At 42.3% G+C, this 24,428-nt stretch overlaps 1 protein-coding gene and 13 non-coding genes across 14 annotated transcripts; 4 read left to right on the top strand and 10 right to left on the bottom strand.

Moving 5' to 3' along the window:
- Window positions 1-232: 232 nt before the first annotated feature.
- On the bottom strand, window positions 233-305 carry trnav-aac (transfer RNA valine (anticodon AAC)). Its single transcript has one exon. It is a non-coding gene; the product is annotated as a tRNA-Val (tRNA).
- A 522-nt stretch (window positions 306-827) lies between these two features.
- trnad-guc (transfer RNA aspartic acid (anticodon GUC)) lies at window positions 828-899 on the bottom strand. Its single transcript has one exon. It is a non-coding gene; the product is annotated as a tRNA-Asp (tRNA).
- A 151-nt stretch (window positions 900-1,050) lies between these two features.
- Window positions 1,051-1,122, top strand: trnaq-cug (transfer RNA glutamine (anticodon CUG)). The gene has a single exon. It is a non-coding gene; the product is annotated as a tRNA-Gln (tRNA).
- Window positions 1,123-1,699: 577 nt separating this feature from the next.
- Window positions 1,700-1,772, bottom strand: trnav-cac (transfer RNA valine (anticodon CAC)). The gene has a single exon. It is a non-coding gene; the product is annotated as a tRNA-Val (tRNA).
- A 614-nt stretch (window positions 1,773-2,386) lies between these two features.
- trnav-aac (transfer RNA valine (anticodon AAC)) lies at window positions 2,387-2,459 on the bottom strand. Its single transcript has one exon. It is a non-coding gene; the product is annotated as a tRNA-Val (tRNA).
- A 522-nt stretch (window positions 2,460-2,981) lies between these two features.
- On the bottom strand, window positions 2,982-3,053 carry trnad-guc (transfer RNA aspartic acid (anticodon GUC)). Its single transcript has one exon. It is a non-coding gene; the product is annotated as a tRNA-Asp (tRNA).
- Window positions 3,054-3,204: 151 nt separating this feature from the next.
- trnaq-cug (transfer RNA glutamine (anticodon CUG)) lies at window positions 3,205-3,276 on the top strand. The gene has a single exon. It is a non-coding gene; the product is annotated as a tRNA-Gln (tRNA).
- A 474-nt stretch (window positions 3,277-3,750) lies between these two features.
- On the bottom strand, window positions 3,751-3,823 carry trnav-cac (transfer RNA valine (anticodon CAC)). The gene has a single exon. It is a non-coding gene; the product is annotated as a tRNA-Val (tRNA).
- A 614-nt stretch (window positions 3,824-4,437) lies between these two features.
- Window positions 4,438-4,510, bottom strand: trnav-uac (transfer RNA valine (anticodon UAC)). The gene has a single exon. It is a non-coding gene; the product is annotated as a tRNA-Val (tRNA).
- Window positions 4,511-5,032: 522 nt separating this feature from the next.
- On the bottom strand, window positions 5,033-5,104 carry trnad-guc (transfer RNA aspartic acid (anticodon GUC)). Its single transcript has one exon. It is a non-coding gene; the product is annotated as a tRNA-Asp (tRNA).
- Window positions 5,105-5,255: 151 nt separating this feature from the next.
- trnaq-cug (transfer RNA glutamine (anticodon CUG)) lies at window positions 5,256-5,327 on the top strand. The gene has a single exon. It is a non-coding gene; the product is annotated as a tRNA-Gln (tRNA).
- Window positions 5,328-5,801: 474 nt separating this feature from the next.
- On the bottom strand, window positions 5,802-5,874 carry trnav-cac (transfer RNA valine (anticodon CAC)). Its single transcript has one exon. It is a non-coding gene; the product is annotated as a tRNA-Val (tRNA).
- Window positions 5,875-6,491: 617 nt separating this feature from the next.
- On the bottom strand, window positions 6,492-6,565 carry trnav-uac (transfer RNA valine (anticodon UAC)). The gene has a single exon. It is a non-coding gene; the product is annotated as a tRNA-Val (tRNA).
- Window positions 6,566-7,569: 1,004 nt separating this feature from the next.
- LOC146627178 (uncharacterized) lies at window positions 7,570-23,065 on the top strand. The gene is made up of 3 exons (XM_085360287.1): window positions 7,570-7,875; window positions 19,996-21,251; window positions 21,705-23,065. Exons 1-3 carry the CDS (start codon window positions 7,721-7,723, stop codon window positions 23,063-23,065), a joined length of 2,772 nt encoding a protein of 923 aa, XP_085216413.1. The 5' UTR covers window positions 7,570-7,720.
- Window positions 23,066-24,428: the final 1,363 nt, after the last annotated feature.

The raw sequence follows: 24,428 nt of genomic DNA, 5'->3' as shown, positions 1-24,428 counted from the left end.
ATATAGCGACTGGAGATTTGTTGATTTGTGTGAAGTCTGTGGAGTTTGCAGAAATTTGGGCCATAGACAACTCTTTAGCAAGACGAGCATCCAAAGGTTACAGATGTCAGAGACCTGAACCAGATTTGAGTACTTTCTCTTGTCTGTGTCCCAAACAGCAGTAGAACCCCACAAGTTCAAGCAGTGCCTGCAGTCAGACACTTTTATATCAGGACGCATAAGCAAAGACGCATGCTTCCGCCCGGTTTCGGACCGGGGACCTTTCGCGTGTTAGGCGAACGTGATAACCACTACACTACGGAAACTGAGCTTGCGTACCCCGTAGTAATTAAAGGAGCATTTCAATGCTTTCTTACATTTGTGGACTTTTATGACAGATCATGTAGGACTATTGAGAAGGAGGGAACTCCCATTTGTGTCATTCTTCAAGCACTCCCCCACTTATGGCTGTATTGACAATGCAAATTGTGATCTCAAGATTGCATCTCTTGTCATGGGAGCTGATCTTCTGGTTGACAAGCTCTTTGATGTCCTTTGTTTGGCTAGCACACAATCTACAGAAGACAAGACCAAGAAACTTATTTGTCAGTAGGGACGCACGTAAAACAGAGAAAATGCTGCACAAGCAGTGTTCTCTTGGACTAGCATCTCTTCTGATGGGAGCTCTTTCTGAGAAGACCTTTTCGACTTGTGAGCGCACAGGTGGAATTCATGTTTCTTCAAGCCCATTATAGGACTAGATTATTAGATTGACTAGGCTCTGGTGTGCGATTAAGGTGTGTGTGGTCATTGCAGGTAAAAGGCAGAACAGAGAAGGAAACTGCTCACTCCCCGTCGGGGAATCGAACCCCGGTCTTCCGCGTGACAGGCGGAGATACTGTCCACTATACTAACGAGGACCTCTGAAGCACTGCAATGGTCACGTCAAGCTGCGATTCGCAGCAGGTATGACAGGTAAAATTTGGCTGGCCGTGTAGAAATCCCCATCGGTTTACCAGGAACTACACTTTTATGCCTGTTTGACACAGATCTTTTGTGTGCTTCAGGCAGGGTTCCATGGTGTAATGGTTAGCACTCTGGACTCTGAATCCAGCGATCTGAGTTCAAGTCTCAGTGGAACCTCATTTGGCTTTCTAGCACTTTGCTCCACAGGTACATTAGCATTAGCACACGCTAGCATAAGAATCTAGTCAGTTGAAGAGCAAGTTAGTGGCCCAGTCAGTTCCACTCCTCTTGTGTTGGCTGATCTCATCTGCACATGGTCTTCATGCTGCACCAAACCTCGCTCATGCTCTTCTGCTGCACTTTCCACTTCAAATGGTAAATGGTAAATGGCCTGTATTTGTATAGCGCTTTTCTAGTCCCTAAGGACCCCAAAGCGCTTTACACAACCTGTCATCCACACATTCACACACTTCAGCTTCCTGCTGTATCGTTCATTAGCCACCTTGACTCAAGTCAACTTTTCCTCTTGCACTCTTCCCACTTCCAATCCCTTTGCCACCTCTGAAGGCCCCGATCTTCTTCTTGACAAGCTCTTTGATGTCCTTTGTTTGGCTAGCACACAACCTACAGAAGACAAAACCAAGAGACTTAATTCTCAATAGGGATGCAAGTAAAACAGAGAAAATGCTGGACAAGCAGAGTTGTCTAAAGAGTGAATATCAATTCCCTTGTAACCAAAGAAGGAAAAGACCCATGTTTCCGCCCGGTTTCGGACCGGGGACCTTTCGCGTGTGAGGCGAACGTGATAACCACTACACTACGGAAACCCCGAAAGACAGCTTGTTTGGCTTTCCAATGTGTCTCACTGAGTAATCTCGCACTCTGACAAATTTGGTGACATGTTCCTATCATGGCCTTGAAGTAAAAGGAGCCATGGAGAAGAGACAGACGCACTCTAGCAAGGAGTCTGAACTGTAGTCTCCATGTTAGGCTCACTTAAACTTTGGACATTTAGGAGTTCACTAAAGCAAGCACAGCTCAACATATGCTGCCCTAAGAACCCCAGAACCTCTGGCAGCAGAACTGTTGCCTAAAGCGCCCATTTGTTTCATTGCCTTGGGCATTGGCTGAAAATAGGCCCAAGTCCTGTGCAGGCCACCTAGAGCCAGTCATTTCCAAGAGCTTAGTCTGTGCCTCCATCTTCAGGAAATATAGCGACTGGAGATTTGTTGATTTGTGTGAAGTCTGTGGAGTTTGCAGAAATTTGGGCCATAGACAACTCTTTAGCAAGACGAGCATCCAAAGGTTACAGATGTCAGAGACCTGAACCAGATTTGAGTACTTTCTCTTGTCTGTGTCCCAAACAGCAGTAGAACCCCACAAGTTCAAGCAGTGCCTGCAGTCAGACACTTTTATATCAGGACGCATAAGCAAAGACGCATGCTTCCGCCCGGTTTCGGACCGGGGACCTTTCGCGTGTTAGGCGAACGTGATAACCACTACACTACGGAAACTGAGCTTGCGTACCCCGTAGTAATTAAAGGAGCATTTCAATGCTTTCTTACATTTGTGGACTTTTATGACAGATCATGTAGGACTATTGAGAAGGAGGGAACTCCCATTTGTGTCATTCTTCAAGCACTCCCCCACTTATGGCTGTATTGACAATGCAAATTGTGATCTCAAGATTGCATCTCTTGTCATGGGAGCTGATCTTCTGGTTGACAAGCTCTTTGATGTCCTTTGTTTGGCTAGCACACAATCTACAGAAGACAAGACCAAGAAACTTATTTGTCAGTAGGGACGCACGTAAAACAGAGAAAATGCTGCACAAGCAGTGTTCTCTTGGACTAGCATCTCTTCTGATGGGAGCTCTTTCTGAGAAGACCTTTTCGACTTGTGAGCGCACAGGTGGAATTCATGTTTCTTCAAGCCCATTATAGGACTAGATTATTAGATTGACTAGGATCTGGTGTGCGATTAAGGTGTGTGTGGTCATTGCAGGTAAAAGGCAGAACAGAGAAGGAAACTGCTCACTCCCCGTCGGGGAATCGAACCCCGGTCTTCCGCGTGACAGGCGGAGATACTGTCCACTATACTAACGAGGACCTCTGAAGCACTGCAATGGTCACGTCAAGCTGCGATTCGCAGCAGGTATGACAGGTAAAATTTGGCTGGCCGTGTAGAAATCCCCATCGGTTTACCAGGAACTACACTTTTATGCCTGTTTGACACAGATCTTTTGTGTGCTTCAGGCAGGGTTCCATGGTGTAATGGTTAGCACTCTGGACTCTGAATCCAGCGATCTGAGTTCAAGTCTCAGTGGAACCTCATTTGGCTTTCTAGCACTTTGCTCCACAGGTACATTAGCATTAGCACACGCTAGCATAAGAATCTAGTCAGTTGAAGAGCAAGTTAGTGGCCCAGTCAGTTCCACTCCTCTTGTGTTGGCTGATCTCATCTGCACATGGTCTTCATGCTGCACCAAACCTCGCTCATGCTCTTCTGCTGCACTTTCCACTTCAGCTTCCTGCTGTATCGTTCATTAGCCACCTTGACTCAAGTCAACTTTTCCTCTTGCACTCTTCCCACTTCCAATCCCTTTGCCACCTCTGAAGGCCCCGATCTTCTTCTTGACAAGCTCTTTGATGTCCTTTGTTTGGCTAGCACACAACCTACAGAAGACAAAACCAAGAGACTTAATTCTCAATAGGGATGCAAGTAAAACAGAGAAAATGCTGGACAAGCAGAGTTGTCTAAAGAGTGAATATCAATTCCCTTGTAACCAAAGAAGGAAAAGACCCATGTTTCCGCCCGGTTTCGGACCGGGGACCTTTCGCGTGTGAGGCGAACGTGATAACCACTACACTACGGAAACCCCGAAAGACAGCTTGTTTGGCTTTCCAATGTGTCTCACTGAGTAATCTCGCACTCTGACAAATTTGGTGACATGTTCCTATCATGGCCTTGAAGTAAAAGGAGCCATGGAGAAGAGACAGACGCACTCTAGCAAGGAGTCTGAACTGTAGTCTCCATGTTAGGCTCACTTAAACTTTGGACATTTAGGAGTTCACTAAAGCAAGCACAGCTCAACATATGCTGCCCTAAGAACCCCAGAACCTCTGGCAGCAGAACTGTTGCCTAAAGCGCCCATTTGTTTCATTGCCTTGGGCATTGGCTGAAAATAGGCCCAAGTCCTGTGCAGGCCACCTAGAGCCAGTCATTTCCAAGAGCTTAGTCTGTGCCTCCATCTTCAGGAAATATAGCGACTGGAGATTTGTTGATTTGTGTGAAGTCTGTGGAGTTTGCAGAAATTTGGGCCATAGACAACTCTTTAGCAAGACGAGCATCCAAAGGTTACAGATGTCAGAGACCTGAACCAGATTTGAGTACTTTCTCTTGTCTGTGTCCCAAACAGCAGTAGAACCCCACAAGTTCAAGCAGTGCCTGCAGTCAGACACTTTTATATCAGGACGCATAAGCAAAGACGCATGCTTCCGCCCGGTTTCGGACCGGGGACCTTTCGCGTGTAAGGCGAACGTGATAACCACTACACTACGGAAACTGAGCTTGCGTACCCCGTAGTAATTAAAGGAGCATTTCAATGCTTTCTTACATTTGTGGACTTTTATGACAGATCATGTAGGACTATTGAGAAGGAGGGAACTCCCATTTGTGTCATTCTTCAAGCACTCCCCCACTTATGGCTGTATTGACAATGCAAATTGTGATCTCAAGATTGCATCTCTTGTCATGGGAGCTGATCTTCTGGTTGACAAGCTCTTTGATGTCCTTTGTTTGGCTAGCACACAATCTACAGAAGACAAGACCAAGAAACTTATTTGTCAGTAGGGACGCACGTAAAACAGAGAAAATGCTGCACAAGCAGTGTTCTCTTGGACTAGCATCTCTTCTGATGGGAGCTCTTTCTGAGAAGACCTTTTCGACTTGTGAGCGCACAGGTGGAATTCATGTTTCTTCAAGCCCATTATAGGACTAGATTATTAGATTGACTAGGATCTGGTGTGCGATTAAGGTGTGTGTGGTCATTGCAGGTAAAAGGCAGAACAGAGAAGGAAACTGCTCACTCCCCGTCGGGGAATCGAACCCCGGTCTTCCGCGTGACAGGCGGAGATACTGTCCACTATACTAACGAGGACCTCTGACGCACTGCAATGGTCACGTCAAGCTGCGATTCGCAGCAGGTATGACAGGTAAAATTTGGCTGGCCGTGTAGAAATCCCCATCGGTTTACCAGGAACTACACTTTTATGCCTGTTTGACACAGATCTTTTGTGTGCTTCAGGCAGGGTTCCATGGTGTAATGGTTAGCACTCTGGACTCTGAATCCAGCGATCTGAGTTCAAGTCTCAGTGGAACCTCATTTGGCTTTCTAGCACTTTGCTCCACAGGTACATTAGCATTAGCACACGCTAGCATAAGAATCTAGTCAGTTGAAGAGCAAGTTAGTGGCCCAGTCAGTTCCACTCCTCTTGTGTTGGCTGATCTCATCTGCACATGGTCTTCATGCTGCACCAAACCTCGCTCATGCTCTTCTGCTGCACTTTCCACTTCAGCTTCCTGCTGTATCGTTCATTAGCCACCTTGACTCAAGTCAACTTTTCCTCTTGCACTCTTCCCACTTCCAATCCCTTTGCCACCTCTGAAGGCCCCGATCTTCTTCTTGACAAGCTCTTTGATGTCCTTTGTTTGGCTAGCACACAACCTACAGAAGACAAAACCAAGAGACTTAATTCTCAATAGGGATGCAAGTAAAACAGAGAAAATGCTGGACAAGCAGAGTTGTCTAAAGAGTGAATATCAATTCCCTTGTAACCAAAGAAGGAAAAGACCCATGTTTCCGCCCGGTTTCGGACCGGGGACCTTTCGCGTGTGAGGCGAACGTGATAACCACTACACTACGGAAACCCCGAAAGACAGCTTGTTTGGCTTTCCAATGTGTCTCACTGAGTAATCTCGCACTCTGACAAATTTGGTGACATGTTCCTATCATGGCCTTGAAGTAAAAGGAGCCATGGAGAAGAGACAGACGCACTCTAGCAAGGAGTCTGAACTGTAGTCTCCATGTTAGGCTCACTTAAACTTTGGACATTTAGGAGTTCACTAAAGCAAGCACAGCTCAACATATGCTGCCCTAAGAACCCCAGAACCTCTGGCAGCAGAACTGTTGCCTAAAGCGCCCATTTGTTTCATTGCCTTGGGCATTGGCTGAAAATAGGCCCAAGTCCTGTGCAGGCCACCTAGAGCCAGTCATTTCCAAGAGCTTAGTCTGTGCCTCCATCTTCAGGAAATATAGCGACTGGAGATTTGTTGATTTGTGTGAAGTCTGTGGAGTTTGCAGAAATTTGGGCCATAGACAACTCTTTAGCAAGACGAGCATCCAAAGGTTACAGATGTCAGAGACCTGAACCAGATTTGAGTACTTTCTCTTGTCTGTGTCCCAAACAGCAGTAGAACCCCACAAGTTCAAGCAGTGCCTGCAGTCAGACACTTTTATATCAGGACGCATAAGCAAAGAAGAAGCATGTTTCCGCCCGGTTTCGGACTGGGGGACCTTTCGCGTGTAAGGCGAACGTGATAACCACTACACTACGGAAACGACGCTTCCTGTGTTAGTATGCTCCGTCAACAAAGCTGCTGTTTTGAGTTTCATTCCTCTCCATATATGAATCCTGCATTTCGGTCCTATTTCCTGCCTGCCTCACAGCGAGAAGGTCAGTTTATCAGATGCATGAAGCTGCTTGAAGAATTTACAAACCGCCAGTTTTTAAGCAGTTTTATATCCTTAATGACACATCACAGCCTGCTTGTGTGTCTACAGTCCCTGTGTGTTCTTTTTGTTAATTTAAAGTAATGTTAATTTAAAGTAATGCTTAATTAAGTAGCTATCCCCTTTAGGGTTAAACATGTTTTTTTTTCCTTGCTAATAACTGTTTGTTATCAGTGATTTTTAATTTGCTTATTTTCAGTATTTTTTGTCAGTATGTATGTTCGTAATAAAAATTGTATTCTTATCAACTTATCAACTACTTTCTTACCCTTCATTGATATTTCTCCACTTAATTAGACTATTTCCAAAATGATTCAACAATGAGAGATTGTATAGAAACACTGAAAATGATGTCTTAAGATACAAAAACAAATTAACTCGGAGGATCCATCCTAGGATAGGTGTTAGCAGAGGATACGACAGAATCTTTTTACTTTTGCCCTATTGGATAGTAATAGTGAAGACACGTAACAAAGGGCTGCAGAACAGACCTGAACCCGGGCCAGCCGCTCTCAGCCATATGGCATATCGTCGGCTACTCAGATCTCTTATCTTGAGCTATATTTAAGCATTTCAAATTATTTCCACCTACAAGATTAAACATCATTAATCCATAACTTTGATTATAATGTTTATTATTCTGTATAATGAGTATGATTGCTTCACGTACTTTAATTATATTTGCCTAAATCTTTAGTACTCTTAATCTATTTCAGTAAGATTGCGGCTTTTACTTAAGTTAAAGTTTAGAGAGAAAAAAGGAGGCTTGAATGTGTAGGAACCTTCGTTTTCTTGTACTGAGTTTCAGGGGGGAACAAAACAAAGATCGGACTCACTGGCATGTAGCTTATGGAGACGATGCCCATCCCTCGGTATGTTTTTTGCGAACCGTGTTGTGTTCTGTGAATTTTGAGGAGCCACAAGCTGACAAATGGAGGATCTCAGCGTTTAATAAACTCACTGGAGCGCGAATCTGAGCCGCCAATGAAGCTAAAACACGAAGATACGGAAGTAAATGTGGAGGGGCTGCCGCAGGAAGGCAGGGTGAACATCGGTGTTACCTTCCCCAGGTGGAAAGCACTGAAGAGGGACAAATGTTTCCAGACTGACGCTGAACTTGCGTGTTTTCTGCTGGACAGGTAACCTCTGCTACCTATGGGGGAAATATCTTAACCCCGTTGGGATACAGATTGTACGTACGATGCTCCAAAAGTTTAAACTCAGACTTGGGGTGTAACAGGTGTAAATGCGTCATGCTGCTTTTCTCGACCGCGGTAAAGTGAGCCGTCATTTGTGAGCCGCGGTCAAGCCAGCCGCCTCGTATCCGCCGCATAAATTTCCTTGCGCTTTTACACCAGTCTTTACGGTAGCGCCTTTTCGCTTTATATCCTGATTGAAAGGCTAGACTCACGCACACGTGCGCGCGCGCGAACAGTCGCACGCACATGCGCGCACACAAATTACAATGAAACAGCCCGATACAGTCAATACAATTATGGAAATGTCAGAAATTCATGAAAAATCATCCTGAGTAGTTGAGGTCCAACTTTCAACAGATTCCTTCTCTGGGACACCTACTGTACCTGTGTGCCAGGTTTCATCCAGATTTACTGTAGAATTCCTCAGAAATTAAAGGGTACTTGTATCCACTGCAGTCAGCCAATACAATATAATTATGTCAATTCTCAAAAATTCATGAAAAATCATCCTGAGTAGTTGAGGTCCAACTTTCAACAGATTCCTTCTCTGGGACACCTACTGTACCTGTGTGCCAGGTTTCAGCCAGATTTACTGTAAAATTCCTCAGAAATTAAAGGAAACTTATTTTCAACGCAATCAGCCAATACAATAGAATTATGTCAATTTTCAAAAATTCATTAAAAATCATCCTGAGTAGATGAGGTACAACTTTCAACACATCCCTCCTCTGGGACACCTACTGTACCTGTGTGCCAGGTTTCATCCAGATTTACTGTAGAATTCCTCAGAAATTAAAGGAAACTTATATTCAATTCAATACAGTCAATACAATAGAATTATGTCAATTTTCAAAAATTCATTAAAAATCATCCTGAGTAGTTGAGGTCCAACTTTCAACACATCCCTCCTCTGGGACACCTACTGTACCTGTGTGCCAAGTTTCATCCAGATTTACTGTAGAATTCCTCAGAAATTAAAGGGTACTTGTATCCAATCTAATACAGTCAATACAATAGAATTATGTCAATTTTCAAAAATTCATTAAAAATCATCCTGAGTAGTTGAGGTCCAACTTTCAACACATCCCTCCTCTGGGACACCTACTGTACCTGTGTGCCAAGTTTCATCCAGATTTACTGTAGAATTCCTCAGAAATTAAAGGGTACTTGTATCCACTGCAGTCAGCCAATACAATATAATTATGTCAATTCTCAAAAATTCATGAAAAATCATCCTGAGTAGTTGAGGTCCAACTTTCAACAGATTCCTTCTCTGGGACACCTACTGTACCTGTGTGCCAGGTTTCAGCCAGATTTACTGTAAAATTCCTCAGAAATTAAAGGAAACTTATTTTCAACGCAATCAGCCAATACAATAGAATTATGTCAATTTTCAAAAATTCATTAAAAATCATCCTGAGTAGATGAGGTACAACTTTCAACACATCCCTCCTCTGGGACACCTACTGTACCTGTGTGCCAAGTTTCAGCCAGATTTACTGTAATATTCTTCAGAAATTGCAGGGAACTTATGTTCAGTTCAAGAAAGGCTGAAAGACGACCACCACTGAACAAGACACACAAGCTGAAACATCAAGACTGGGCCAAGAAATATCTCAAGACTGGTTTTTCTAAGGTTTCATGGACTGATGAAATGAGAGTGAGTCTTGATGGGCCAGATGGATGGGCCCGTGGCTGGATTGGTAAAGGGCAGAGAGCTCCAGTCCGACTCAGACGCCAGCAAGGTGGAGGTGGAGTACTGGTTTGGGCTGGTATCATCAAAGATGAGCTTGTGGGGCCTTTTCGGGTTGAGGATGGAGTCAAGCTCAACTCCCAGTCCTACTGCCAGTTTCTGGAAGACACCTTCTTCAAGCAGTGGTACAGGAAGAAGTCTGCATCCTTCAAGAAAAACATGATTTTCATGCAGGACAATGCTCCATCACACGCGTCCAAGTACTCCACAGCGTGGCTGGCAAGAAAGGGTATAAAAGAAGACAAACTAATGACATGGCCACCTTGTTCACCTGATCTGAACCCCATTGAGAACCTGTGGTCCATCATCAAATGTGAGATTTAAAGGAGGGAAAACAGTACACCTCTCTGAACAGTGTCTGGGAGGCTGTGGTTGCTGCTGCACGCAATGTTGATGGTGAACAGATCAAAACACTGACAGAATCCATGGATGGCAGGCTTTTGAGTGTCCTTGCAAAGAAAGGTGGCTATATTGGGCGCTGATTTGTTTTTGTTTTGTTTTTGAATGTCAGAAATGTATATTTGTGAATGTGGAGATGTTATATTGGTTTCACTGGTAAAAATAAATAATTGAAATGGGTATATATTTGTTTTTTGTTAAGTTGCCTAATAATTATGCACAGTAATAGTCACCTGCACACACAGATATCCCCCTAAAATAACTAAAACTAAAAACAAACTAAAAACTACTTCCAAAAACATTCAGCTTTGATATTAATGAGTTTTTTGGGTTCATTGAGAACATGGTTGTTGTTCAATAATAAAATTATTCCTCAAAAATACAACTTGCCTAATAATTCTGCACTCCCTGTAGGTCTGTTGACAGAGCTCTGTACAGGTCTGCTCGAGCTGACCTGAAAAGGGGTCCCACCTGTCCAGCAACAACACATGGCATGGAATAATAGACATCATAAACCACAGAGGCAGAACTGTGAAAACAGAAAACCTGAGTGTGCAGCTAGCAGAGGAAATAAACAGCTTCTTCGCCCGCTTTGAAACACCACAACAGCAGCATTCATCTGCCTCAGCCCTGCTCCCATCCTCATCCTCACCTGGTTCCTGCACCGCTCCATTCACTGTAACGGAGCACGATGTCAGATGTGTGTTCCTAGCAGTGAACCCCAGGAAGGCGGCCGGTCCAGACGGAATACGTGGTAAAGTGCTAAGACCATGTGCCCACCAGCTCACCCTCATCTCCACCAGAATCTTCAACCTCTCACTGGATGAAGCAGCCATCCCATCCTGTCTAAAATCAGCCACAATCATCCCAGTACCAAAGAAGTCTCCCATCACCAGCCTGAACTATTATTGCCCTGTGGCCCTCACACCGGTAATCATGAAATGCTTTGAGAGACTAGTCCTTCAGCACACCAAGAATTACCTCCCCCCAGAATTCGACCCCCACCAGTTTGCATACCGTGCAAACAGATTCACAGAAGATGCCATCACCCTCCACTCGGTGCTGAGTCACCTAGAACAGCGGCAGAGCTACGCCAGAATGCTCTTTGTGGACTACAGCTCACCCTTCCACCACTCGCCCATTGAGAGCCTACTAACTTACTGCATCACAGTATGGTACGGCAGCTGCACTAAGGTGGATAGAGCCACCCTCCCAGCATGTTTGCAATGAGTAGGAGATGCTCTGTATCTCACTGTACAACTGTATAGTGACAAAGGTATTGGGTTCTTTTCTAAAAATTGCTATAAACAGAGGAACCCAAACTGATGAAAAGTGGCGAATATTTTTTTTCAAATGACTATTTTTAGTGGATGTTTGATATAGAAGCAGAATGACAGAATGTTAAAAGAAGTTACTTTTAGTCATTCTAAGCTGGGCATTGCGTTCTCTGGCTGTTCAAAGCCATGGAACTTTAGACTTTCCAAGCAAATAATGATGGCCATACTGATGTTCTTTTCAGTACATTTTACTTTATGTTCATTTTCATTTTTATGATGTTTCTATTTTTACATAATTCCTCCCACATAGCAAAATTGGTATGGCCTGGATCTGTCCCACACAATGTGCTTACACATGGCCTGCGTACCGCAAAGAATGACGGGCCTATGGTGGCCCAGATCTGGTTTACCAGAGGTGGCCCACACATGAGCCAGCACAAGGCCAGTTGCAGACACACTGCTGGCCCTGTGCTGGCCCAGAACAGTTTCAGCTCTGGCCCCAGATGTCAGCCTAATGTGTACCTTAGCCATGTAAGCCATGTAATAACAACATGTGCTGGAACATAATAGTGCAAAAGTAACATGACGAAACTCTGTTCAGACAGTGAATGGACTGATTCTTATACAGCACTTTTTTACTCACCCATATTACTCAAAGTGCTCTATACAACATGTCACATTCACCCAATCAGGCCAAATGTGGCATGCCATCACATAAACAGTGCCATCTTACCATGCCAGAAGTCATCCAGCAGTGCCGGCTTGACACCAGATCCAGGCAAGACCCGTCTGCTATGTGGGATGACTTGTTCTTTTGGCGTTTTAGTTGTGGATTATGTTTGGGCTGTCTCTCTTGCCCTTTCAGTATTGTTTTCTTGTGCTTCTAAGTGTCCCTTTGTTTCTTTTTAGGTTATGTAGTATGGGTTAGAGATATTTTGTATGTTGTTTTTGTTTAATAAATCCGCCTTTTGGATTATTCCCTGATGTGCCTGAGTTCTGTTATTTAGTGTCACTTTGAAAGGACACACATCCAGCATTGACATATAATTGTTCTTTCAATTTTTGATAAACATTACAGTGAATTGAGATGTAACTTGGCCCAGAGGTACGGTAGGACGCCCAGAGTAAGAAAGTGTTGAAAGTTGGACCTCAACTATTATGGATGATTTTTAATGAATTTTTGAAATTTCCATAATTGTAGTGTATTGGCTGTATTGAATTGCATATAAATGTCCTTTAATTTCTGAGTAATTTTACAGTGAATCTGGCTGAAACTTGGCACACAGGTACAGTAGGTGTCCCAGAGGAGGGATGTGTTGAAAGTTGGACCTCAACTACTCAGGATGATTTTTAATGAATTTCTGAAAATTGACATAATTCTATTGTATTGGCTGACTGCAGTGGATACAAGTACCCTTTAATTTCTGAGGAATTCTACAGTAAATCTGGATGAAACTTGGCACACAGGTACAGTAGGTGTCCCAGAGAAGGAATCTGTATTTTAAAAAAGAGTGGACTTCATATTTGAACTATAATGACACTCCCGAAACATCAGCTTCTGTTCTATGGGAAGCAGGGAAAGCTGTGATGAGAGGTAAAATAATTTCTTTCTCATCACATAAAAAGAAAAAAGAAAACAAAAATATTCAGGAATTAGAAAAAAACATCAAATCACTAGAAGAAGCCTACGCGTCCCACCAAGATCAGGAAACATTGAACAAAATACGCAAAACAAAACTAGAATTAAATGAGATAATTGATAAAAAAAAACAAAATTCTTAGTACAAAGACTACGCCTACAAAATTATGAACATGGTAATAAATCCGGTCAATTTCTAGCAAACCAGCTAAAAATAAAGAAAAAACAACTATATGTGCTGTTCAAGATTCATCTGGGAACACAATATATGATCCGATACAAATAAACAACATTTTCAGGGATTTCTATAAAACGTTGTATTCACCACAAATAAACCCATCTAAAAAAGAAATTGATCAGTTTTTGGACAACATAACTCTTCCAAAATTATTGGACACTCAAGCAATGGCACTGGATTCACCACTGACACCAGGTGAACTCCAGGAAGCCCTGATAAGTATGCACAATAATAAGGCTCCAGGTCCAGATGGCTTTCCTGCAGAATTCTACAAAGAATTCTGGTCGATTCTAGCACCAGTTTTCTACAGAACGTTGTTGGAAATTAAAGAAAAGGGCAGACTTCCATCAAATATGAATTCTGCAAACATTAATCTCCTGCTAAAACCAGGCAAAGACCCTGTATATCCCTCAAGCTATCGTCCAATATCCCTTATAAATGTAGACCTTAAAATAATCTGCAAAGCTCTCTCAAAGAGACTGGAGAAAATAACCCCCCTCTTAATTCATCCTGACCAAACTGGTTTCATAAAAGGTAGGCACTCATCAACAAATACACGTAGATTACTTAATTTGATAGACTACTCATACAGTAAAAACCTAGAAACTACAATATTCTCTTTAGACGCAGAAAAAGCATTTGACAGAGTTAACTGGAAATTTCTATTTGCAACTTTACACAAATTTGGTTTTGGATCCTCTTTCATAAACTGGTTAAAAATATTATATAATTCCCCAACAGCTTGTGTTAGAACAAATGACCAGACATCCTCCAGCTTCTGTCTCTTGAGGGGCACCAGGCAGGGATGCCCACTCTCCCCTTCACTATTTGCAATTTTTATTGAACCACTAGCAGCAGCAATTAGACAGAATTCAGTAATTAAGGGCATAAAATGCAAGAACGTGGAACATAAAATCAGCCTTTATGCGGATGATGTGTTACTCTTTCTCCAAAATTCACAAACCAATATCTCTGGGGTGATTGAATTGATAAACTCTTTTGCAAGAATATCAGATTACTCAATTAACTGGTCAAAATCTACAGTCCTACCGATTAATTGCTCCTTCCATAATTCCTCTTCTACACCACTGCAATCGGGAAATATAAAATATTTAGGTATTAATGTTTCTCCCAAGCTTGCAGATCTAACTAAATTAAACCATATCCCACTTTTAAAGAAGGTAGAAGATGATCTGGCTAGATGGAAATGTCTACCCATATCACTCATGGGAAGGGTTGCCGCTATAAAAATGATGGTCTTACCAAAAATAAATTATTTATTCTCAATGATCCCAACTAAACCGCCACAAGATTGGTTCAGATCTCTAGATTCATGTATGTCCAAATTCCTTTGGAAAAATAAACCCCCACGTATAAGCTTAAAAACACTACAAAAGACCAAGGATAAAGGAGGACTAGAACTGCCTAACTTTCAGCACTACTTCTTAGCCAACAGGCTTCAGTTTATCTCAGGATGGCTAAAACATACCCTCTTAGATGAACCTTGGCTAGATGTAGAACAAGCACTCTGCAATAATCTAGAGATCTCAGACCTACCATTTATCAGCTCAAACATCCAACGACATGAATGCTTTAAAAGCATCAACATCAGCTCTTCTCTGACAGCATGGTGGGAGTTTCTAAAATTGACGGTGTCTTCATTAATCCCATGCAAACGTACACCTATCTGGAACAACCCTGACATATTACAAAACAATAATATGATAAACTTTTCAGATTGGAGTGATAAAGGAATCAAATATTTAGAACATATACTAGAAGGAACATAATTTATTTCATTTGACGGACTAGTTACACAATATGGGATCAACAAGAAAAGATTTTTAGAATATCAACAAATTAAATCCATAGTAAAAAAGAAATTTAAACCGGGTCAAGTTGAACTACAAACACCACCAAGTGTGGTTCAATTTCTTACTCTTAAACCCCCCAAATTACTATCCAAAATATACAGAATGCTTTCTAAAACAGATGAATCAATATCACTTCCTATTGCAAAATGGGAAGCGGATTTATCAGTTAACTTAGACCTAAACTTCTGGTCTCAGATTTGCTTAAAAACCTTTCATCTAATTAGAAATCCCAGTCTTCCGAGATCAGACGAGGTCGGGTGTGCTCAGGGTGGTATGGCCGTACAATGAGCGGGTGGAGGGAGGTTCGGAGTCTTCTCTCACCCCCGTTCTCTGCGACCTGCTGGAGCAGGGGGGCTAGGACTAGGAGGAGGAGTTGGTCGTCCGACTGCGGTCTGGAGTGTGGAGCCTTCCTGCTGCTGCGGAGTCGGGGCGGTCTGCCTCCCCCCACTGCAGGGAAAAAGGAAACACCACCTGGGTCTGGGTGCAGTTCCCCCCTCCAGGGGCGGGGGCACCTAGACCCGGTTTGTAGAGTACGCTTGGGGAGTGTGATCGTGTGTACAACGTCTCTTTATGTCTGTCTCCACGTTGGTTGAGTGTGGAGTAAGTGCATATGAGAGCATGAGGGTGGGAATGGATGTTTGTATCTGTGTGTGCCTGTATGTCTGTGTCTATATGTCAGGTTGGGTGTCAGGCGCCACCTCTCTGGGGACATCTCAGGCCCTCCAAGGTTTGGAGGCCTATCTCCCCCTACCACCACTTCCCCTGCCAGTGGCGGACCCCCTCAGACATCGGTGCGTTGGTGGTTCTTTGTGTCCGGGGATGGGCGTCCAGGTACACACCGGCTCACTCCTTGGCGGCCGCTTATCGGGGCCTGGAGCCTGGGGCTCGCTCGGGCCACTTCGGAGGTGGGGTGCCCCCGGCCTCTCGGCCTGGGGCTCGGTCACTCAGGCGCAGCTGGCTGCCGGCGGAGCTCACGGGCGCGTCACTGCAACTCCCCCTGGCTTCTGCTCCGCGGCTGCTGAGTGAGCCCTCATCTGGGACTCTCCTCAGCTCTTTCCGGGACAGTGGCGCAGCTGCCCCTCTGTTGGTCTTCCTTGGTCTCTTGTGTTCTGGGGGCCTCTGGATGTCTGGAGTTTTGATCTCCTCCACACCTGCTTCAAGCCCTGGAGGACGGGGCTGTGGCCCCCCCACACCCTCTAGCAGATTATTACATGAAGGAACCTTTTAAAAAAACAAAAAACAAGCGCGTCCATGCTCACAGGTGTACACACGGGTGATCACACCCACAAACTACACCCTTTTTGGCTCCTACCTCAAAGCACACTGTGTTCTGTTGATCTTATGTGCTGCACAATAATGTTTAACATTTAGTATTTACTGTCATATTCCCATATATCATTGTGATGTTGTTTATTCTATTACTCTTGTTCTCTTCTGCTTGCTTTCTTTTTTCTTTCTCAGCAGGTGATCCAGGTGATTGATATATGCATTTTTTTTTCTCTGCCCGTTCTGTTGGTTTTTGTCTTTTGCCCTTCTCCCCCGTCCCTCTTCTCAGCTGTTTCTCTTTCCCTCTTTCTTTCTCCCCTTCTTTCCCCCAGTCAAGTCTGTCCCGTATTCAGTAAGTGAAAATAAAATAAACAATAAAAGGTGAATCAAATGGACCATTACGGCAAGGCTGGGATGGTCAGTTTGGTAAAGTAAATCCGTTGGGCATCTTTCTTTGCCTTTTCATCTGATGGCAAAAGAGCCAAACGGGACAGGCCAAAAAAAAAAAAAAAAAAAAAAAAAAATTACAAAAAGTATAGATTTTACAATTATTGACTGCTGTCTTGTAACCACCTTGATAAAACAGAATGATTGCCTCATTAATGATTGAAAATTGTTCCTCTAAAGAGTGAAACAGTTAACAATTCTGCATATTTGCCACAGACCTTACTAATGTTATATCTCTTTGCTGATAGAGCCTGTTTTTCAGTGAATGGCTGTAGTTTGTTTTGTTTTTTTCCAACAGCCTTCCCTACGCAAAGATTCCACTCCTCTAACGTGTCTTGGAAACTTCAAACCATTCGCCTCGGGAGGATGAATTCATGTGAACTGATTAATGTTAAAAAATAAATAAATAATAAAAGAAAAAAAAAAAAAAAAAAAAAAAAAGGATGATTTTTAATGAATTTTTGAAAATTGACATAATTCTATTGTATTGATGGTATTGAATTGAATATAAGTTTCCTTTAATTTCTGAGGAATTCTACAGTAAATCTGGATGAAACTTGGCACACAGGTACAGTAGGTGTCCCAGAGGAGGGATCTGTTGAAAGTTGGACCTCAACTACTCAGGATGATTTTTAATGAATTTTTGAAAATTGACATAATTCTATTGTATTGGCTGATTGCGTTGAATATACGTTTCCTTTAATTTCTGAGGAATTTTACAGTAAATCTGGATGAAACCTGGCACACAGGTACAGTAGGTGTCCCAGAGAAGGAATCTGTTGAAAGTTGGACCTCAACTACTCAGGATGATTTTTCATGAATTTTTGAAAATTGACATAATTATATTGTATTGGCTGACTGCAGTGGATACAAGTACCCTTTAATTTCTGAGGAATTCTACAGTAAATCTGGATGAAACTTGGCACACAGGTACAGTAGGTGTCCCAGAGAAGGAATGTGTTGAAAGTTGGACCTCAACTACTCAGGATGATTTTTAATGAATTTCTGACATTTCCATAATTGTATTGACTGTATCGGGCTGTTTCATTGTAATTTGTGTGCGCGCATGTGCGTGCGACTGTTCGCGCGCGCGCACGTGTGCGCGGGTATAGGCTTTCAATCGGCACATAAAGCGTAAAGGCGCTACCGTAAAGACTGGTGTAAAAGCGCAAGGAAATTTATGCGGCGGATACGAGGCGGCTGGCTTGACCGCGGCTCACAAATGACGGCTCACTTTACCGCGGTTTTTCTCGGGTATATGTATCAGTGTGAGGTGAAGTGACTCTGGTATAAAGGGCAGATTGGAGCCAGTTTTTAACTCTGAAGATTTTGTGCTCAGCCTGTTCAGCATCAGCTGCGACAATAACTTTCATATGAAGGACTGATTGGGGCCAGTTTTCAGCTCAGGAGGTTTATAGACAAACATGTTGGGAGTCCAAAAGCAGCATAATTTCATTTAGCAGGAAAGTAGGGTTTAAGTGTTTTGGGTTCTTGTTCATAACTAAAAGCAAAGTGGAGTGGGAGAAAGATAGGTAGATGCCTTAACCCAGACCTTCCCAAAGTGTGTGTGTGTGTGTGTGGGGGGGATGCAGAGCCATGGCAGGGATGCATGCATCGCAGTATGAAAGGGGGGGGGGGGGACAAAATGCTTGCACACTGCTAGCACGGGGCGCCTACAGGAATGCAAAGCAAGAGATGAAGCTGAATATGTTTCCAAAACAACTTCATTCTAAGCCAAAGACTAGAAAATATGGTTAAGCAAATCTTCCCTTTGGTTTCACCTGCACAAGTGCCGAGGTAGGTCTCCCTGCAGAATTGGTTTTCCCTTTGTCAGGAGCAGCTCTGGGCTCTTCAAATCACGGACAAACAGTATCCCACATTCTTGATTTTTATTTCACAAACACTTGTTGTAATGGCTAACTACTGGTGACATTTTGGAGATGACAGTTCTTTATACAGTAAAGTTACAGCGGGATACAAATAATATCAGACTGATCCTGCCACGATTTGTTCCCCCGGTTCAAATCACGGACAAACAGTATCCTACAGCTGTTTATGTTTTTAAACCCATTTTGCACAGAGACGCATTTTTTAAAAATGTATTGATAGCAATGTTGAACATTATTACACAGGAAAAAAACAACTACAGTAAAATAATCACACCGTGATGCCTCTGTCTTTGTAAATGGAGGGACAGTAACTGTGTGTGTATGTAAGCATGTAAAACCTGCAGATAGTCAGATTAACAGTATTTTGTCTCTATCTGCCTTTCTGCGATTCAACTCATGTAAACAATAACATGGCGCACAGCGTGGCGTGAAAAAGGCACATACCTTTGATGTTGTGTGACAAACTCTGTATTCCTCCTCCACACGTAAACGCAAAAAAGGAGTTTTAAAAAATCTCCGTTTTCGGTGATTCACGCCGTTTACGTGTGGACGAAACAGCTGCGTTTTCAAAAGTACCCGTGTAGGCGTGGACGTAGCGTAAAAGAGTTAGTAGTTTATTTTCTTACTACCTGTAGTTTATTGCACATTACTTGTATTTGCTTAATTGTTTACTGCATTTCGTTGCCCTGTACCTGTGCATGTGCAATGACAATAAAGTTGAATTCTATTCTATTCTAATTCTATTCTACTAAATGTTTGAGGTGTGAAATAAACCGCAGTGGAGCAAAATATGGGCGTGTGTGGTTGGAGGATGTGTTTGTGCGTGCGTGTGCATGCGCGCGTGCACTCACGCGGGGGGGCGAACATTTTTCTTGTAAAACAAAGGGGGCCTAGCAAAAAAAGTTTGGGAACCACTGCACTAATAACTTTTTTTCTGTCTTCTTCTCCTTTAGGAAAAAAAAAAAAGCTTTTCCAAAAACACATTCAGAGTCATGCAAAAAAAAAAAAAGCAATTTCCCCAAAAGATGTTTCATGTTGTATTTTACTGACACAGTCCTGAAGTGACAAAGCACAGATTTCTATATGTGTGGACTTTCCTTCATATCAGACACAAAACTGATGCTGTACATTCACAGTGTGTGTCTTTTTATCTGTCCGTGATTGTTATTTATTCTTGTTTTTTGCACACATGAGTCCACTGTTCCTTTTAGTATAAATCATAATTAAAATAAATGGTATGTGACTTTAAGACATATCCTGTTGTTTTTCTTTATTCAGCTATGAGAGAAGTGCCACACCATCGTCTGCTATGAATGGAAAATTTTCAGATCTTCAGCAGCTGTTGCCAGTTAAAGAAGAGGTTCGCTGGAGTCCCAGTCTGGACCAGCAGGACACAGACCTTCATCACAAAAATGAGATACGTGAGGGAGAACAGTTTGATGGCCTGGTTGAAGCTGATATCACCAGGTTTCCAATTAGTCCTGTGAAGAGTGAAGATGATGATGAGAAACCTGACTCCTTGCAGCTTCATCAAAGGCCTCTGACCAGCTGCTCAGATAAACAAATGAAAGCAGAAACTGATGGAGAGGACTGTGGAGGACCAGGATCAGCCACTGACCCAAACCCACAACAGAGTCCTGATTCTCTTGAGATGGAAGTCAGCTTTGGTGATAAATTGCATAAACCTGAAATTGAAGACAGTTATGATGGTAGAAAGAAGAGCAGGACACTTGAGTCAGGCAAAAATGAAGATCTGGAATTTAACAGTGCCAACACATCCTTCAACTGCTCTGACTGTGGTAAACATTTCCTTTATAGGCAAACTCTTCAGAGACATGTGACAAGTCATTTGGGAAAAAGGACAAATAAAAAATGTTTTAAAATGAAGCAAAATCCACATTCACAGATGGCGGGCCACAAAGAAGAGAGACTGTTTGATTGTGATGTCTGTGGACATAAATTTAAGAGAGAAGCAAATCTTACAACACACATTAGAGTTCACACAGGTGAGAAACCATTTAGCTGTAACGTTTGTGAAAAAAAATTTAGACATCAGTATAATCTCTATAGACATTTGAAAATCCACACTGGAAAGAAATCATTTAGTTGTGCTGTTTGTAATAAAACATTTTCACAACGGTGGGACCTGAAAAGACACAAGATTGTCCACACAGGAGAGAAACCCTTTAACTGTAGTATGTGTGGCAAAAAATTTACACAGAGGAATCATTTTAAGAGACATATTAGGGTCCACACTGGGGAGAGACTGGTTGGTTGTGATGTCTGTGGTAAAAGATTTAACTGTAAGAGAAACCTAAAGACACACATGAAAGTTCACACAGGAGCAAAACCATACAGCTGTGATATTTGCAATAAAAGATTTTCACAACCAGGAATTTTGAAAAGACACAGGAGCATCCACACAGGAGTTAAGAGCCTTCGACCAGATGAACCAAGACGTCTTGGTTTGATGGCACTCGTGACACAATCAGCTGCTTCAGAACTGGTGCAGACACAAGTCTTGAACAGAGTAGGTAAGTGAAGCACATTCAATTGCATTTGTTGTAGCGTATTAACATATAACTCGTATGGGCTATCAAAACGCATTATTTTCACAATAGTGTATAGCAGGTAATTTTGCTTTCTTCCAAAGCATTAGGGATTTTCTGATAGTGGGGATTTACTCCAAAAATACACTGTCTGCAGCTGCATGACATTCTGGCTCTGACACGGCCAGGATGATGCTTCTCGTTCCAACAGATGTGTTTCACAAATATCCCAGAACTGACACACTGTTCCATTTGCTTAAAATAGACTTCTTTTTTTTTTCTAACTGAAGCCATGTCAAGCTGTACAGATCAGTTGGGGAGGACAGGCAAATAGCCAGATGAGTGACAGGGAGAATGCAGTAAATATTGAAAATAAAACAACCGACACATGCTAAATACTCCAGTCTATGGACATTTGTGTTTCTGGGTTCCCTGCAGATGGTCAGCAGACGTTCCTGATTAAAGAGGAGTTTCCCTTGAGCCCCTTTGTGGACCAGCAGGACTCAGACCTCTACCAGATAAAGGCAGAACAGAAGGAACTCTTCACCTGTCGTGAGGGAGAGTACTTTAATGGGCTGCAGGAAACTGATATTACCAGGTTTCCAGTCACTGCAATTCGAGTGAAAAGTGAAGATGATGAAGAGAAACCTTACTGCTCGCAACTTAATCAAGACAACAATGATTCCGAGCCTCCAAGCAGCTGCTCAGACAAACAAATAAAGTCAGAAACTGATGGAGGGCACTGTGGAGAGCCAGACCCTGACAAAAACCAGTCTGGTCATTTAAAACAAAATACTGATGGAAAAGTTTCTGACTCTTGTGAAACTGAAGTCAGTATTGATGATGATGATGATGATGATTGGCAGGAGCCTTTGACAGACTCTGGACCAGAAACTGAAGTCAGTAGCAATGGTGGGAAGGACAGCAAGGCTCTTGATTCAGGTTTAAAGTGTAAACGGTCTCTTCAGAAACATGTTATCAGTAGTTCAGGGAGAAGGTCTTCATGCTGTTTAGCTAATAAGAAATGCTTAAAAGTGAACCGAACTGATTTAGAAGGAATCCAAACAGAAGATAAACCATTTGGCTGTGATACTTGTGGACAAAGATTTAATCAAAACGCACATCTAAAGACCCACATGAGAATCCACACAGGAGAGAAACCATTCCGCTGTAACATTTGTGAAAAAATATTTAGACATCAATACAACCTTAACAGACACATGAGAGTCCACACGGGAGATAAACCATTTAGCTGTGGTGTTTGTGGACAAAAATTTAACCGTAACACAAATCTCAAGACGCATATGCGGATTCACACGGGGGAGAAACCATTTGGTTGTGGTCTTTGCAGTAAAAGATTTTCACAGCCTGGGGATCTGAAAAGACATATGAGTGTCCACACAGGTGAGAAACCATTCAAATGTAGCATTTGTAGTAAAAGATTTACGCAGAGGATTCATTACAAAACTCACATGAGCGTTCACACAGGAGAAAGACCATTTGGTTGTGACTTGTGTGGCAAAACATTTAACAGAGAAGGAAATCTGAAAATCCACAAAAGAGTCCACACAGGGGAGAAACCTTTTGGTTGTGATATTTGTGGACAAAAATTTAACCAAAGCACAAATCTGAAGACACACATGAGAGTCCACTCTGGAGAAAAACCTTTCCACTGTAGCATTTGTGGAGAAAGATTCACGCGAGAGGGAAGTCTGAGGAGACACATGAGACGCCAGGGAATGAACCATTTGATTGTGGTGAAAAGTTTACATGACAGTAATCATAATGTAATTAAATGAATATTTTTTTAATATATGTTGACAAAACATATATAATGCAATGGTGGTTTTTCAGTATTTCTAATTATGTTATTTATTATAAATCTGTAAATTATATAATACTAAACAATAAAACTGGGGGGAGAACTGGTCTGACAGTGCTTCCTTTTTTGTGGTTTCTACATTTCAAAAAAATGATTCATGTGTGCTGCTTGCAGGTTCTTGGACTTATGGCACGTCAAATTAATTTTAGTGTTAAAAAGGAAATGGAAGAAAGACTGGGACCTTTTCGTCATTGTTGCATGACAGAAATGCTTTCAGCAATTAAAATTTTATGATTTATCACACAAAGTAACCAGGTAAAGGTGCCTGTTGGGTCTAAACTCAGACCCCGCTGTATCCAAGACTTATTCCCATGAAAGAAAAACAAGGCAACAGTGTTCGATCGATTTCTTGCGCAAGGGAGGCCCCCTCATCTGTGTCCAGCACGACAATGAACCCCGATGATGGCCTCCTCTCGCTGCCTTTTATTGACAAACTTCAAACAATAGTTTACAAAACACCTCCCCCTGCAACCCCTTTTGGTTACAAAGACAAGGCACTGTATGTAAATGTATACACTGGGTGTGTGTGTCTGTGTGTGTGTGTGTGTGTGTGTGTGTGTGTGTGTGTGTGTGTGTTGATCAAAGGGTCATAAAACCTAAAAGCAGGAACAACATCCTTGGTCATAAAGAGGGTAGTCTTCCCCCACACCCAATGTATGGTTTACCAAAGATAACACAGTGAAACCATACAAAGGGTAGGAAGCTCTACCAAACATCAAACAGATCTTCAAAAGGACGTTCCTGTGATAAAACACTTCAACCTCCCACCCAGAACCTCGAGAATCTGGGGATGGGAGGAAAGAAAGAATTCCTTTCACAGAGTTAAAACAATGGACAAATGGTATATATAAAAATGACAAATGTTTAACTATTTAATCTAACAGTGCCGTTAGAAGGGTACGTTCTTTTTGCCAGAAACCTTTCCTGCAGCTTCCTTCAGTGCTAACATGTTATAGATTCAGTTGACTTTATATTCATATATTTTCAGTTTTCTAGGTTCAAGTTCCTAACCCTAAACCACAGGGGGAAGTTTGTTGGCTACAGAATCAGTTAGGTTTAGGAAAAAAAATAATGATTTGGGCTCAAATAAATTTTAGGGCTTTTTTGTGTCTGAAATTCTAAAAAGGCATTTTCTTTTTCAAATGTGTTTTGAGTGGCCAAATAGGCTAACAGATTTTGAATAGAGCCTCCGTAGTACTCTTCATAACATTTCAGCTGCTGCTCTACAAAAATAATTTTTACATTTCTAAGTAAAATTAAAAAGACTACAGTGAATAAAG

The sequence above is a fragment of the Diplotaxodon limnothrissa genome, linkage group LG8, assembly GCF_057381915.1.
Source record: "Diplotaxodon limnothrissa isolate DT_005_m linkage group LG8, D_limnothrissa_male_GT1.1, whole genome shotgun sequence".
In the NCBI taxonomy this organism is placed as follows: domain Eukaryota; kingdom Metazoa; phylum Chordata; class Actinopteri; order Cichliformes; family Cichlidae; genus Diplotaxodon; species Diplotaxodon limnothrissa.
This window is presented reverse-complemented; position numbering and strand designations above follow the sequence as displayed.